Below are 16,727 nucleotides of genomic sequence, written 5' to 3'. Positions count from 1 at the left end.
GTTTTGTAGTCTTATTTCCTTCCCCTCTTGTGCCTCTCATATTTTTCTTTTTTAATACAACTTCATGTTTAAGAATGTGGTAGAACTTAGGATAAGTCTGATTTTGTTTTCTGAGATACTAAAAATGTATTCACAAAAAGAAATGGAAGTTTCTTAAGATAATTTTATCTTGTTATTCCAGGGTAAAACTCATTCCCAGCTCATAATAATTGATCGTGGCTTTGATCCTGTGTCCACTGTCGTGCATGAACTGACCTTTCAGGCAATGGCGTATGATCTACTGCCGATTGAGAATGATACATACAAGCAAGTATAACTTGAAGGGAATACATAGGGCACGTACAAACAGGATAGCATGTTAGCATCTAATGACTCATGTAGGCAACAGAAATCTAAAGCCCCCAGAACCTTTTTTATTCAAGGCTTTATCTGTCTTTTACACCTGTAATCATAATCTATTTAAAATATCCTGACTGTGTTAGTTAATAGGTAATTTAACTGCTTTGAAGCTTTCTTGGTATATTTGCTTCCTTAACTATGTCTGCAACAAAAATAGATTTTAAATAGCTGGAATTGCACTTTTCAGTAAATAAACCAGGCCCACTACTATGTTTATTGAAGTGGAAAACATATTCAAATTGGTTAGGATGTGATTATTCTGAATTGGACATCCAAAAGTATGTAAATGTGCATCTTGTCACCATAATGTATTTAAAAATACTAGAAGACTATATACAAGAAAACTATATGGGATGGTTATTGAGAAGAGAAGCAGTTTTACCGGTTTGGTACCTATTATTGATTTAACTCTGATATAAGCATATTAACTTTAAAAGTAATATCAAATAGTTAAATGAAAAATGAAATTATTTTTCTATTAAGGAACCATTTTATTGTACCTTTGTATATCATTTATGTATATACATACTCATGTATATAACATGTTAGTTGAGTGTATATACACATATATATAGCATGTTATTTGATATCATAATTTCAAAATCCAGATTGGCATTTTTCAGCCAAGATTTACTGCTTTGAAGTAATAAAAATGAAAATTAGTTTTCTGAAATCTTATGTTTAGTAATTTTTATAGATTAAAAAATCCAAAAATTTGTGCTAATTATATTTAGTATTTTTTCTTGAAACAAATATTGTTTAAACTAATTTTGTATTTTCTCTTGTGTTTTTATTTGCATTCTAGTCAAATTCTGAGTTTTTCTTTGTTATTTGTATTAATGTTAGCTGACAGAGCAACATAGCTATTTCTCTAGTATAAAAGTAGTTGTAAGCAGTTTATTCCAAATTTTCAGAAAGGATGTTATTTACCTCTCTTATCCTTTAGGTTTCTAAACCAACATTGCTCAAGAGATTTGGAAATGACTTAAAATAATGGACACTAAAGGATTTGGTTCCAGTCTATTGACATTAACTTTCAGACATTTCTAACCTAGTACTTAAAATATTTATCTCCCTAGATTTGCTGGCAAGGAAAGCAAGATTTAATTTTTTAAGGGTAGTGGAGAGACTTATTTAAAAACAAAAAAGATCAGAGATACTCCTTTTCTTATGAATCAGGAAAGTCTAGGGATCAGACTAGATGGAAGCACGAACTTCCTGTGGATTGTGCTCCATCAGGATTTTTAATGGAAATAATACAGAGCAGAAATTTCTAAGTATCCATTTTGAGTGATTTCTTGAACCTCTTTAATTACCTCTCAGTTCAGTAGAACTCATTAAAGCAGTCAAAGTTTTTAATGGCTGCATTAGTTTTTCTCATTGCCTTTCCCAGTTCTTTAAAGGAAATGTGGCTATAGGGTTAAGGAGGGAATATTGTAAAGTAATTAGCTTCCAACGAATAAAAATAAATGGAAAAAAAAATAATGCTTTTGGAAAATAAATAAATAAATAAATAGATGACAAGTGCAAGGTCAATGCATGAAGCAGGGCACCCAAAGCCTGTCCTCAGGGATAACCCAGAAGAATAAGGTGGGGAGGAAGGTGGAAGGGGGATTCAGGATGGGGAGCACAAATGTATACCTGTGGCCAGTTCATGTTGATGTATGGCAAAAACCATCACAATATTGTAATTATTCTCTATTTAAAATTAATTTAAAAAAGAATATGGAAATAGATAAATATATATGTTTGTGAATTTTGTACCAACTCTGAAACACCTTTAGTACTTAATAGACTTCATTGGGGAGTAACATTTCTTAAGGGATGTTTGACAGTTGTGTTGATGGTTATTAGTACATCAAAAGTATTGTTTTGAGCAATTAGAATACAAGTTGTTAATATATTCACTCTTGTTAAAGTTGACTGTGGAACACTGAATTTTTGTTTCTAAGATACTGAGATAAAACTCTAATAATCACAGCAAAAAATAACATTGAAAGTAAAAAGGTCATGGTGGGCATAGCACTTTGGTTTTTGTTGTATGGATAGCAGTGTGCCTTAGTTTTGAGTAGGTATTCAGTATCCTCCTAAAGTCTTTAGTTTCTTGAGCTGTGTCTTAAAATTGTTACTTATAAAAATTTTTCTTTTACTTTATCAGGTGCAAAATAATCCAAAAGTTTCATACTTCTCTTACTTGTAGATATAAGACAGATGGGAAGGAAAAGGAGGCAGTCCTTGAAGAAGATGATGACCTCTGGGTCAAAATTCGACATCGCCATATTGCAGTTGTATTAGAGTATGTGAACCTGTTTTAATTTTTGTTCCATATTTTAAAAAGATACTAATTACACAGTACTAATAGTACATTTTTTAATCTTAAGATGTTTTTGTGAATTACACTTTAGAAATTTAAATAATTTCTTATAATTTGACAGGGAAATTCCCAAGCTTATGAAGGAAATTTCATCAACAAAGAAAGCAACAGAAGGAAAGGTAAGAGTGTTACTGTAACTTTCAAGGTTATGACATAGGTGAATTTTAAAGTTTGTGTAAAATTTTTTATCTTTTTAACTTTCCATTTGAAACCTTTCTAACATACACAAAGTAGAAAAAATAAACTTTCTTGTACCCATTACCCAGCCTCAACACTTAGCAACATTTTATCTGTCTTGCTACATTTAAAGTTTATTTTTAAAAGACCATTTAGCCAATTGCATAAATGTATTCATGTTAGGGTTTTTAATAGTAAGGTATGGTGGCTCAGTGATAAAGAATTGGCCTGCAGTGCAGGAGACCCAGGTTTGATCCCTGGGTCAGGAAGATCCTCTGGAGAAGGGAATGGCAACCCACTCCAGTAGTCTTGCCTGGGAAATCCCATGGGGACAGAGGAGCCTGGCAGGCTACAGTCCTTGGGGTCACAGTGTCTGACACAACTGAGCAACTAACACTTCCACTTTTCACATTCATAATTTACCTAAATAAAATGCACAAATCTTAAGTGTATACCAAATAACTTTTTACATACATATATATGTATTCATACACAAACACATGTAAACACACACCATGTGGAACTACCACCTAAATCAAGATATAGGATATTTCTGTTATTTCAAAAAGTTGCATAATAATATCTATGAATAAAGAAAATTTAGCCTATCCTTTTGACTCTTTATACATTTTACACTAATTTTCTTGGTAGTTAATACCTCCTAGCAGTAAAACATAGAATAGAACTGGTGACAGGATATCCTTGTCTCATTCCCAGCCTTGGGGGAAATTTGTTTGATATTTCATCATTGGGTATTATAGTTTTAGGTTATTTTAGATACATCCTTTATCAGATTAAGAAGTTCCCTTCTATTCCATATTTGTCAGCAGGTTTTTTTTGTTTTGTTTTTTAAATCAACAGTGGGTGTCAGATTTCATCAAATGCTTTTTCAGCACCTATTAAATTATTTTTTCCTTTTTTATTCTGTTAATGTGATAAGTTACATTCACTGTTCTCTAACATTAAACCATCCATGCGTTCTTGGAATTAGCTCTACTAAGTTATGATACCTTATCCCTTTCCTTTATCATTGGATTCTGCTTGCTAATATTTTGTTTAGAATATTTACTTCTAGATTTATGAGCAATAATTCTTTTTATTCTTGTGGTAATGTTCTAGGCAATTTTGGTGACAAAATTATATTGGTCTAAAATAAATTGTAATGCTTTCCCTCTCATATTACTCTCTGGAAGTGTTTGTGTAACTTGTCCCATCATGGCTTGAAAGACTTCACAACTGAAACAGTCTGGGCGTTGAATTTTCTTTATGGGGAATTCTTTAATTATAAGGTCTTTAATAGGTACAGAGCTCTTCACATTTTAAGTTTTTCTTATATCATTTTTGGGATATTGCATTTGGGATATCTACATTTTCAACTATCCTCTTATCTTCTCAGTGTCTATAGAACCTGTAGCTATGTTCTATTTAATCCTAATTTTGTTGATTTGTGTTTTAGCCTCTTTACTATTAACATCCCCTATTTATATATTATTAATATTTCAAAGAACGAACTTTTGGCTTTGCTGATTTTTCTTTTGTATGTTAGTTTTATATTGAACTGATTTCAATTTTCTTTGGCTTGTTTTTCTAACTTCTTGAGTTGGATGTTAAGAGCATTGGTTTTCAACTTTTTTCTCTCCTATATATATTTAGATACTTCCTTCTAAATATTATGTAGCTGCATTTCCCAAGTTTTGGAATAACCTATTTTTATTTCAATTTAGCTCAGAATATTTTCTCTTATTATAATTTCTTCTTTGACTCATGTGTTACATAGGAATTTTTTTTTAATTTCAAAGAGTTTGTGAGTTTTCTACTTATCTTACTGTTACTGAGTTGTAATTTAATACAGTGGTCAGAGAATGGAGTCTGTATTAGTTTAGTCCTTTGAAATTTGTTCAGTCTTGGCTTGTGACCTATCATATGATCTGTTGTGGTAAATAACCTATGTGTACTTGAAAAGAATACAAATTCTGTGAATGTTAATTAAGCCAAGTTGGTTCATCATGTTATTCAAATGTTCTATTTCTTTACTAATTTTTTATCTGTTTTTTATATCAGTTACCAGGAACAGTATAATGTATGGCTGAATTAGTCTGTTTTTTTTAATACTCTTGTCAACTCTCAAAGCTATGTCAACTGATGCAGCCTTGTTTAATTAGACTCTTTATAAATTTAAGATAGTTTTCTTTCTATTGAATTTATCTTTTATCAGTATAAAATGTCATTTTAGTTTTCATCTGCAATATTCCCTGCCTTAAACTCTTTGTCTGATTTTAATATAGCCATACCTGCTTTATTTTGACTAGTGCTTTTTTAAACTGAGTTAGAAAGTAAAGTTCCCTTTTTATAGTGTATGATTCTGTGAGAACAAATGTATACTGTCATATAACCACAACCAAGATATAGGACAGTTCCATCAATATCCCCCATTGCATTCTGCCACTTTGTAGGCAACCTCTCCACCTTAGAACAACTATTCTTTTTTCTATTCTTATAGTTTTGCCTTTTCCAGAATGACAGCTAAGTGTCATTTATGTAATAACATAATAACAACAATATGGCTTTTTCATTTAATCTATTGCACGTGACATTCATCCACGTGACATATAGCAGTAGCTTCGACATTTTTATTGCCAAGTAGTATTCCGCTGTGTGAATATATTTTGTGGATATTATCCATTCACAAACTGTAGAACATTTAGGTTTTTCCCCAGGTTGATGGCAATTACAAATAAAGCCACTATGAATGTTCAGGTTTCGTGTGAACAGATATTTTCATTCACTTGTTTAAATAAGAGTGGGATTGCTGGGTCATATAGTAAATGTATATTTAATCATATAGAAAACTTCCAAACTTACTAGTTTGCTGTGCCATTTTACTGTCTCACCAATAATGTATGTCACTGATTGTGTTTTTAATTTCAAAGATTGTATTTAGTTCTGGGACATTCATTGAATTTTTTTTTTAGTAAAGCCTGATTCTCTATTGATATACTCCATCTTTTTGTTCATTTATAGTTTATCTTTTCCCCTGTTTCTTTAACATAAATATGTTATTTTAAATACCTTGTCTGCTAACTCTAGCATCTGGATTATTTTGAGTCTGCTTTTATTGACTGCTTTTACCACTTGAGTATCACTTTTTCCTGTTTTACATGTCCAGTTGTATATTGTATGTTGGACCTTGTGAATGCTATATTGCAGAGGCTATTGATGATGTTCTGTCTACAAAGAGTACTGAGTTCTGTTCTGGAAGTCAGTTAATTTGCTGGTGAATAACCTAGATTGTGTGGAAATCTCATGTGAGGCTTTTGTTACATTGAGTTTGTTTCACTTTTTTATTTAGTTCAAAGACATAGTCCTTCCAGGACTGAATGTCTGGGATGTTCACTTAGAGCTCTTTACTTTGTCTGGATCAGAGAATGCCAATACTGTCTTAGTGTAAAGACCATCTGAAATCTCTGCAGTCGTTCTCTGTTAGGCCTCTGAGACTTACGCCCTGCACACATGCAGCTTAGTATTTGGCCAGGGATCCTAAGGCATCGCCTCTACACATCTGTGAGTTATGCTGTGACTGGCTTTTACTCTCTAGTACCCTGGACCGCAGACCCTACCTCAGTAGCCCCAAACTGTGATCTCTTTTTCCTCTGTTCAGAGAGACTTTTTTTCTATTTGAACTCTACCTCTTTTCACTGTGCTTTGGAAAATGTTCTAGGGAGGAGCCAGATGAGTGCAGGGATCACCTCCTGTGCTTCCCTTTGCTCAAGTAACCTAACTTTGAACTATTTTGAAGACATCCTTTGTGTGAAAGCTGTTGTCTTTTTTATTTTGTCTAATTTTGGTTTTGTTTATGAAGGGAGAATAATTTTTATATAAGCTACTTTTATCATGGCTGTGACTGGAAACCTCTTGAAATTGTTTTTATTTTAATTGGCAAATATTTAGTAAATTAATAAAAATTTAAAACTATAGGATTAATAAGTTATTGTATAAAATAACTGAATCAAAAGTTAGTTTTTTAAAATGTTTGATTTTTCCTAGACATCACTTAGTGCTCTCACCCAGCTAATGAAGAAGATGCCCCATTTCCGTAAACAGATTACTAAGGTGAGTGGTATCATATAAGAAATCATTTTTAATTTATTAGTCCACCCAGTTCTTTAGTCAAGTTTAGCAGTGGGTGTCATGGGATACTTGGTATTAGTTGTCCTTGGCTCAGACAGTAAAGCATCTGTCTGCAATGCTGGAGACCCAGGTTCGATCCCTGGGTTGGGAAGATCCCCTGGAGAAGGAAATGGCAACCCACTCCAGTACTCTTGCCTGGAAAATCCCATAGACAGAGGAGTCTGGTAGGCTACAGTCCATGGGGTCGCAAAGAGTCGGACACGACTCAGCGACTTTACTTTACTTTAAACCCTTACTTTAGGTCTGAGAAATACCCCAAATATCTAAGCTACCTAATAGAGTTCTCTATATTTGTTCAAATCCAGTCAAAACTTTTTTATATCTTTGTCTTGAACACCCAGAGAAACTTTATTTTTTATCAGCTTAATAAGAAAATTCAACATTGGATTGACAAATCCTTGTTATTATGCTTGCTTCTTTGAATTAATAGTTATATATTAGTAAATTTTAAAGCAATTAAAGCTGTGTGGGCAGGTAAACTATTTCTTTTTGTTTTTGTTGTTCCAGTCCTTCTCAGAAGTCATTGTCAGAATAATATTTAAATTTTTTTTATCATATTACTCCCTAATCAAAAAGCAATAACGTAAATTCAGACTTTTTCTGCTTGACTTTATGGACTTCACTGGTTTTTTCTCACTTTATTTTTCACTACTCGTAAACCCAATACAAGCTCAACCCTTTCGTTCTGTTTTTTGTGGTCTGTTGATTATCCCCTTTAGATCATGATAATTTCCACTTTTTTTCTTTCTTGAGTTGTTTCCCTTGATTTTACATGGTTCCTCCTTCCCACCTAAGCTCATACTTCCCTTCAAGCCCATTAGTATTATCTGTTACACAGAAAGAAATGAAAATCCTTTAAATAAGTTATTTTTTTCTGTTTTTCAGCAAGTTGTTCATCTTAACTTAGCAGAAGATTGCATGAATAAGTTCAAGCCTAATATAGAAAAGCTCTGCAAAACTGAACAGGTAAGCACAGAGTCAGAAACATCTATGTTCAAGGTAGATTTTCAGAATTAACTTTGTAAGGTAAAACCTAACTTTTTGCTCAATATAGTACCCTAAACCATACACTGTCTTTTAAAAGGAGATACACCCACTTGGTATTTAATACAGTATTCCTTACCAACACTAACAAGTAGCCTTACAGTATCATGTTAATAGTAGGCTGTCCCTCCTAATCTGCATGTTTGGTTGAATAGGATGATTTCAATGTTTGGAGCATTAATTCAGGGTAACATTGTTGGCTGGCCTTTTTCAGTGTGTGTAGCATTTCAGGTAGCACCCTGCAGAGTACTGTGTAGGCACATTTAATTAAACGTTCCTCTCTGATGCCAAAACTGTTTTAGATCGGTACTAATAGAAACAGAACGTAAGTCATATGTAATTTTAAATATTCTACTAGTTACATTAAAAATGTAAAATGAAATGAGTGTGGTTAATTTTAATAATATACTTGATTTAACTCAGTACATCCAAAATACTATCATTTCAACATGTAATCAGTATAAAACAATTATTGAAATATTTTAAACTTTTTTTCATATGTAAATCTTCAAACTCTGTTGTTTTAACTTACAGCACATCTTGATTCAGACTAGACCCATTTCAAGTGCTCAGTAGCCACATGTAGCTCATGTCTACCATATTAGCAAAAGTTTAGATTAATGATTGTCTTCCTTTCTGAATTGTTTTGACTTTTTACATTTTATACAGTAATAGTTTACAAGTGATGCTCACATTTCCTATGAAATATCATCAATGTCCCATTAAAATTTGGCAAATTTTAGTAATATTTTTAACTGAGAAATGAATTTAGATCATAGACCACTGACTATATTTCATTTTCATTAAGGACCTGGCACTTGGAACTGATGCAGAAGGACAGAAAGTCAAAGATGCTATGCGAGTACTCCTTCCAGTTCTACTCAGTAAAAGTCATGATAATTATGATAAAATAAGAGCAATCCTACTTTATATCTTCAGTATTAATGGTAATATAGATTGTTTATTTTTTAATGAATACATTAAGATAAAGATACCCAACTCTAAAATCACTTTACAATAAATGGTTTACCACTGGTCATAAGAGAATCTTAGAAAAATTAAAGTGAAAAGTGAAAGTGAAAGTCACTCAGTCGTGTCTGACTCTGTGACCCCACGGATTGTACAGTCCATGGAATTCTCCAGGCCAGAATACTGGAGTGGGTAGCCTTTCCCTTCTCCAGGGGATCTTCCGAACCCAGGTCTCCCACAGGAGAATCCGAAAGTAGTGGTTAAAATTGATTAAGATAAATAAAAGGAAAAATGTGGAATTGGGAGCAGACGAAGGTTATATAATTTAAATGTTTGCTTTCTTTAAAAAAAAGCTTTATTCTTGGGTCCCTAAACCTAGAAATGATTGTGGTAGCAATTATTTGACTGTGCATTCATTTTTATTTATCTAAGGAACTACAGAAGAAAACTTGGACAGGTTGATCCAGAATGTAAAGATAGAAAATGAGAGTGACATGATTCGTAACTGGAGCTACCTTGGTGTTCCCATTGTCCCTCCAGTAAGAAATTTTACATTCTGTATATACTTATACATGTGCGTGCATGGTTGTTTGCATTAAATATGTTTTCCTATGTGGGAAGCCATGTGGACAGTCTTCTTAATTTCTTCTGTAGATTTGGTAAGTAAAATAGTAAAAATTTCATTTTCTTTTCCATGTATGAATAATTTGGATAAATACATTTTTCTAGTGAATTTATATCTTTCAGCTTCTGTTGTAATTTGCTGTTTATGCTTTTCTTTCTATGATTTATTTATAGAAAAATTTGAAGAAGTCTGTGTAGAGTCTTACTCTTTCCTATCAAGTTTCATATAAGCATTTTGGAGAAAACATACTTTCTGATACTATCATAAATTTTATCATTAATGTACAGAAATACTGTGAAGTTATGTGACTATACCTATTCAGATTTTTTTAGTGGACTTTTTCACTCTTAGTTTTAAGTCAAATGCAGCATAGTATTTGTTGTAAATTAAAGACCTTGATAGAAAAGACAAAGAAAGTATCACTAAATAAAATCACTGAGTTTTCGTTTTTTTCCTCTAATTATATTAGTCTCAACAAGGCAAACCATCAAGAAAGGATCGGTCTGCAGAAGAAACTTTTCAACTGTCTAGATGGACACCTTTCATCAAAGATATTTTGGAGGTAAAATTCATTAAATTTTATTTATACTCTGCCCTTTGTAGAATATTTTTTACTCTCTGTCCATTTATATGTCAGTTTGAGCATATCTGTGGGTCGGGAATTATCTGCAGAATGAGAGGGTTCACAAAAGAAGACTGTATCTGGTATCAAGTGAAGAGAGGAAGCTCTTGAAAGTTCCCCCTTAAAGACTGCAGATTCATACCGCTAATTGCCTCAATAAATTTTAAAAGATAAGCACACACATGCTTTATGAAAAAAACTTGTTTGAAGTTACTATGTAGCAGAAATATAAATAATTTAGTTGAATGAAAGTTCAACAAAATAACATTTTTTGTGACCACTATTAGAGTGTTAAATTCCAGTATTCTTAGAAATGGATTTGTGATGAAAATGTAAACCTCACTATAGTTTGCTTTTATAATCAACAGATGGCTGATTCTTTTAGTACTGTTTGCTTTTAGAAAATAATTTTCAATTATAGGAAATTAGAAAATGAACTAATAATTGCATTATGAGCTCAATAATGAGATCAATTATGAGCTCATAATCAGATCGTTCTATTTATTCCAATTTGCCTTTAACTTATTAAATATTAATTTCTACTTTCCTTTGGAAATTGTGTACAGTTTATCCCCATAATTTTTGTTTTGCTTGACTAATTCTATGTCATTTACACATGCTTGATATATATTAAGACTTCAAAGAGTTTAGACTTTTTTCCCTGTAGTGTAAGATTTTTTTACTGATCTGTAACAAGGATGTGGAACTAAGGAGTTTTTCTTTGCTATTGATAGTATTTTAAAAATAAGACCTTCTCAAACCCTTTAACAAGGATTTGCATGTTAAATTCAAAAACTCCACTTTACCTCAGTAGCAACCTAAGGCCTTTAGGGTTCTCCTGAAGCTTTGCTTCTTCACATCTTGCAGTCTTACTGAAATTCTAGGACTACTGAGTACCTTGTGTCCATTCCTACTTATTGTTACTGTTTTTGCGACCATGTTCTAAAGCTGTGGTGTTCTAAATTGGTGGTCTTCAAACTTTTAATTATGCACACTTTCTCATAATAAATGTGATCAGGAGCCTATAGTATGTGGCTATATATAAATTATGTAAGTGCTGTACTGATTAAAACACTATATATGTTTATTTATAAACTATATAAATGCTGTACTGATAAAACACTATGTGTGTATTATATATGTACACAAAAATATCATAAGATGTTAACTGTAAAAAAAGGAAACATTTTTAAATGAAAAGGAAACTTCTTCCATCTCATCAGATGGTCTTGAATACACCTGGGCCAGGGTGCACGTTTTGTTTTAAAGCCATCACTATGAAGGGCATGGTGCCCTTCATAGGGCCATCTGGTGGCTCAGATGGTAAAGGTGTCTACCTACAATGTGGGAGACCCGGGTTCAATCCCTGGGTCGGGAGGACCTCCTGGAGAAGGAAATGGCAACCCACTCCAGTATTCTTGTCTGGAAGATCCCATGGACGAAGGAGCCTGGTAGGCTATTGTCCATGGGGTCGCAAAGAATCGGATACGACTGAGCAGTTTCACTTATGAAGGGCAGGGCCTGGACTCTGGTAGCCTAAGAGGTCTGTCAGGATTAAGATGGTATTTAGAAACCCCTAGCATTCTTGAGATAAAGACCCTGATAAAGTACCTGAGATTTTCACACCAAAGTGAGAATCCTCCAGATAAGAAATGTAGGCATGCAATAAATATTGGTTTAATAATTGCATTATTTTTGTAGCAAATAAGATTTGTGAGTTTCAAAAAGAGGGCTAACCTTATTTTATTAAATATGTATTCTTATGTTCTTTAATTGTAAATAAAAGTTTGAGTTTTATGTAAAACAAAATTTTGGAGTTTATAGTATCTTCTTGATAGTTTTAATTCTTATCTTCCCTAGGATGCCATTGATAACAGATTAGATTCAAAAGAGTGGCCATATTGTTCCCAGTGCCCAGCAGTCTGGAATGGCTCAGGAGCTGTAAGGTAAAATCTATAAATGAAAGTCAGTGAAATTTTCACTATGATATTGCAGACTAATAATTGAAATGGTACAAAGATATTCCTATATCGATAACTCTCCTTGAAGCATGTAGTCACTTAAAAGGTAGTCTTTCTTTAACTGTAACCTGTCGTAAACAAATCCAGATAAGCAATGGGGCTTCCCAAGTGACAGAGTGGTAAAGAATCCTCCTGCCAGTGTAAGAGACTTGGGTTTGATCCCTGGTTGGGAAGATCCCCTGGAGTAGGAAATGGGCAACTCACGTCAATATTCTTGCCAGGAAAATTCCATGGACAGAAAAGTCCATGGGGTCACAAAGAGTCGGACATGACTGAGTGACTGACATACAGACACACATACACATAGATAGGCAATATGAAAATGTGCTTTATTATAAAAAATATTTTCATGAAACTAGAGAAGAGTTTCTCCCTTTATCTTTTTTGTTCTTCACATTAGCAGATGACATAATCCTTTTTGATGACTTTTGGTGAGAAAATACTTAAAGCATTCAGAAAGCTATACATAATATAATGCATACCCTATACTTGGTGCCCAGATTAACAAATGAATCAGTTTAAGTACAGTTCAAGCTTCCTATATGTCACTCTCTGATTTTTATTATTCTGCCTTCTTCACTATCTTGAATTTGCTGATCATCATTGACCTGTATATCTTCATACATTTTCTATATATATTTGTATTCTAAACAATGTATAGAGTTTTGTTTTGCAGGATTTTTCTACTGATCTTTGGCTTTTAGCAGTTTAACTATTATGTGCCTAAGTGGAGTTTTTTTTTGTGTGTTTGTTATTCCTGGGGTTAGTTGAATTTTCTTGGATTTACAAGTTAATAGTTCTCATCAAAATTTGGGAAGTTTAGTTGCTGTTTCTTCAAATTTTTTCTGCCTGCTTCTTTCTCCCTCTTCTGCTTTTGAAACTCCATCACTCAGATGTTGGAAAGTTTGACTTTGTCTTGTGGGTCACTGAGGCTCTGTTTACCTTTCTTCCACCTTTTTTCTTTCTGTTTTTCAGATATGCTAATATCTATTGATCCATCTTCAGTTCTTTGATTCTTTAGTCTGACATCTCAAATCTACTATTGAGCCCATCTACTGAATTTTTCATTTCATTATTTTACTAATCACCTTTTGAATTTCCATTGACTTCTTTTTTACTTTCCATTTCTCTTTTGAAATTCTCCATTGATTAACATAGTGTTAGCATAATTTTCTTTAAATATTTGATTATATTTATAATAGTATCTTTGAAGTCTGCTAAATCCAACATCTGGATTCACTTAGGGTTAGTTTCTGTTGATGGATTTTTTTCCCAGCATGTGGATCACCCTTTACTGTTTTCTTACACATCTGCTAATTTTTGGCTGAAAATTAGGTCTTTAAAATACTGTATTGTATAACAGCAACTCTAAGTTGTTTTTTGTTTTAGTAACTTGTATAGATTTAAGCTGTGGGATCAATGCCCCCTTGCAGTTTAGCCACTGATGTCATTGTAGGGCTTTTTTTATTTTAAATTTAATTTTTTAGCTTAGTTCCTAGTAGTTGCCCTATGTCTGGATAGTTTAGAGGTCAGCCAGTTATCTAGGCAGAGGTTGTATTTAGACACCTCAAGCCTGTAAATCTTCTATTGACTGCTGATCAATCTGACTGTGGGTTAAGGACTGCATTACAAGTCATAGTCAGTTCTTGAGTCTTCTCCCCACTATCCCCCTTCTTTTTTTCCTATTCTTTTCATTAGGCTTTCTCTGGCTTACCCTGGCACAGGCGTAATTTGGCAGTCAGCTAAGGATGTGGGGGGGACTTTGTCTTCTTTGGCTTTCTTACTCTCAGAGTTTCCCCATTAAATTTCTGGCTAATATGCCGCCTATCCCATTCTGGGACCAAGGTGTTCTGCCACCAATGCCGCAGGTCTTCTACTCTAAACCAGGTCTGCCATTTTTAACTGGCAAAGCTGTAGGATTTTGTACTCACTTTGTTTCCTACCTTGTATCAAGTCTTCCACCTCAGGAGTAGAATTGGTGGTTCTCTCAGCCAGCTTGAAGTCAGTACAGTTTTTGCTGAGTTGGAAGAACTATGCAGGTTGGATATAACCTCAGGCCAAAAGGTCGCATAGTCACCACCACCATTCTTAACCTATATACTAGCATTTTTTAAGAGTAAATGCTTCTTAATTTGTCGTTTGCCTGTGGTTCATTTTCCCAAGTGATCTGAAATGGTTTCTTCCCCCACAATTTCCTCCAGGTTTATACTTGTTTTCTTGGTGGGCAGTCTTCTGACCATCTTACTCTATCATGACCCCAAGCTGTTTTTGTATTTTTAATCTTAATATAAATGGTGTCATGTTGTGTCTTCCTGCAACTTTTTTTAAAATCTATTTATTTATTTATTTTTGGTTGCACTGGGTCTTCGTTGCTGTGTACAGGCTTTTTCTAGTTTGGTGAGCAGCGGCCACTCTTTGTTGTACGTGGGCTTCTCATTGCAGGGCTTCCCATGTTGCTACGGGCTCAAGGTTCATGGGCTTCCAAAGTTGCAGCACCCAGGCTCAGTAGTTGTGACATGCGGGTTTCAGCAGTTGCAATGTATGGGCTCAGTAGTTGCAACTCAAGGACTCTAGAGCATGGGCTTTAGTTGCTCTGCAGCATGTGGGATCTTCCCAGACCAGGGATCAAACCCATGTCCCCTGCATTGCCAGGCAGATTCTTATCCACTGTGTCACCAGGGAAGTCCTGCAACTTGCTTTTAAGTTTCTCTCAACATTATCCTTGTGCTATTTATCCCAAATTGATACATGTATAAATTTTTTACTGCTGTTTGATATATTCTTATATGATTATCACAGTTTATTCATTTATTTTCCACACAATGGAAATTTAGACTAGGTCAAAACTAGCACCCTTCCTAACAATATGCAGTGAGCATTCTTACACATTTACATGTGCTTGAGTATTTCTTTAGGGTAATTCTCTTGGTCTAAGGACCTTTTATTTAGTTATATTTTTCCCTTTTCTCCTATTTTAGAAGTTACATAGCTTATTTGTACTTTCATAGCAGTTATCTTTAGAATTATAGTACACATCTTTGACTCACCAAAGTTTGAGATTAGTATCTTTGCCCTCTTGATCAACAGTACAGAGCCCTAGAAAACTTAATTCAAACTACACACTCCTTAAATGTTCTCTTAATTCTTTATTGTTTTACCTTATGTCTTTTTTATTTCCAGAGTTAATGATGAGCATTATTTTTTTTAGTTGTATGTACATGTTAACCAGTTATGTTGTGTACCACTTCTGCTTGCATCCCCTTTTGTGAGCTCAGTTATATTCTTTTCTGATGTGTATCCTTTAGAAATTTCTTCAGTGTGGGTCTCTCGGTGGTAGGGTCTCTATGGTTTTGTCTATCTGAAAATGTCTTTATTATTGTTCTTACATGGTACCTTTGAATTTTTAGGCTCATGGTAATTTTCATGCAACACGGAGGTGTTATTCTGCTGTTTCTTGGTTTCCATTTTAGCTCTTGGGAAGGTGTATGTATGGGGGTGGGGTGTTTTCTGTCAGTTTTGTCATACTTTTATATAGATAATTTGCCTTTTCTCTCTGGTTGCTTTTTGTCTTTGTTATTCTGTACATTCTCTATGCTGTGTCTACCTGAGGGCTTATTTTTATTTCTTTCATTGAGAGTCAAATGTATTTCCTAAAATCTGAGGTTTCATATCTTTCATAAATTATTGTTTTATTCAAACATCTCATATTATTTTCATGCCTTATAATATCTCTTGAGTTTTGATATTTATTTTACTTTTTGTGTTTCATTTTAGAAATTTTTCTTTGGATTTAATTTTGAATTCTTTAGTTCTGTCTTAAATTTGTGCCTAAACTGCTGAGTAAGCTATATTTATTTATTTTTTTTAGTTTCTCTGTTCATTGACTTTACTTTTCCTTATTTATTTTTTTTTTTTAGAAATTGTCCTTGTTTCTTTTTCAGATATGCTTGGATTTCCTTGTCCTTATTTTGTCTGCTTTCTATTCTACTTTATTATTTTCAACATACTTAGTCTATTTTTCACTAAAACAATAAATACTAAAATTTACTAAATTCAACATCTGACATTCTTTGGGTTCTAATTGTACTGCTTTTCATTTCTGCAGACACTTACGGTTGCTTATTTCCTCATGTGCTTTGTTATTTTGGAGTCTGAGCTTATTTCAGTACCCAGGATTGAGAGTGTTACCTTCAGAGAGGTCTTGCATATGCATCTTTCAGCTATGCTTTTAAAAAGATGTTTGCTCTTATTTTAACAGGAGCTTCTAGGTGATTTCTAGAGTGAGAGTTCTAGGATATGGAGATTTAA

At 33.5% G+C, this 16,727-nt stretch overlaps 1 protein-coding gene across 1 annotated transcript in view; it reads left to right on the top strand.

Moving 5' to 3' along the window:
* The window catches only part of STXBP3 (syntaxin binding protein 3), a 50,889-nt gene that overhangs the window by 28,084 nt on the left and 6,078 nt on the right, over positions 1-16,727 (top strand). Inside the window, exons 9-17 of the mRNA XM_065907646.1 lie at positions 182-306; positions 2,600-2,695; positions 2,835-2,892; positions 6,995-7,060; positions 8,024-8,104; positions 8,991-9,129; positions 9,584-9,690; positions 10,246-10,338; positions 12,259-12,344. Coding sequence (XP_065763718.1) covers positions 182-306; positions 2,600-2,695; positions 2,835-2,892; positions 6,995-7,060; positions 8,024-8,104; positions 8,991-9,129; positions 9,584-9,690; positions 10,246-10,338; positions 12,259-12,344 — 851 coding nt within the window. The remainder of the gene's footprint in view (positions 1-181; positions 307-2,599; positions 2,696-2,834; positions 2,893-6,994; positions 7,061-8,023; positions 8,105-8,990; positions 9,130-9,583; positions 9,691-10,245; positions 10,339-12,258; positions 12,345-16,727) is intronic.

Source organism: Muntiacus reevesi, chromosome 1 (assembly GCF_963930625.1).
Source record: "Muntiacus reevesi chromosome 1, mMunRee1.1, whole genome shotgun sequence".
NCBI lineage: Eukaryota > Metazoa > Chordata > Mammalia > Artiodactyla > Cervidae > Muntiacus > Muntiacus reevesi.
Note: the sequence above shows the minus strand (reverse complement) of the source record. Positions and strands in the feature narration are given on the sequence as shown.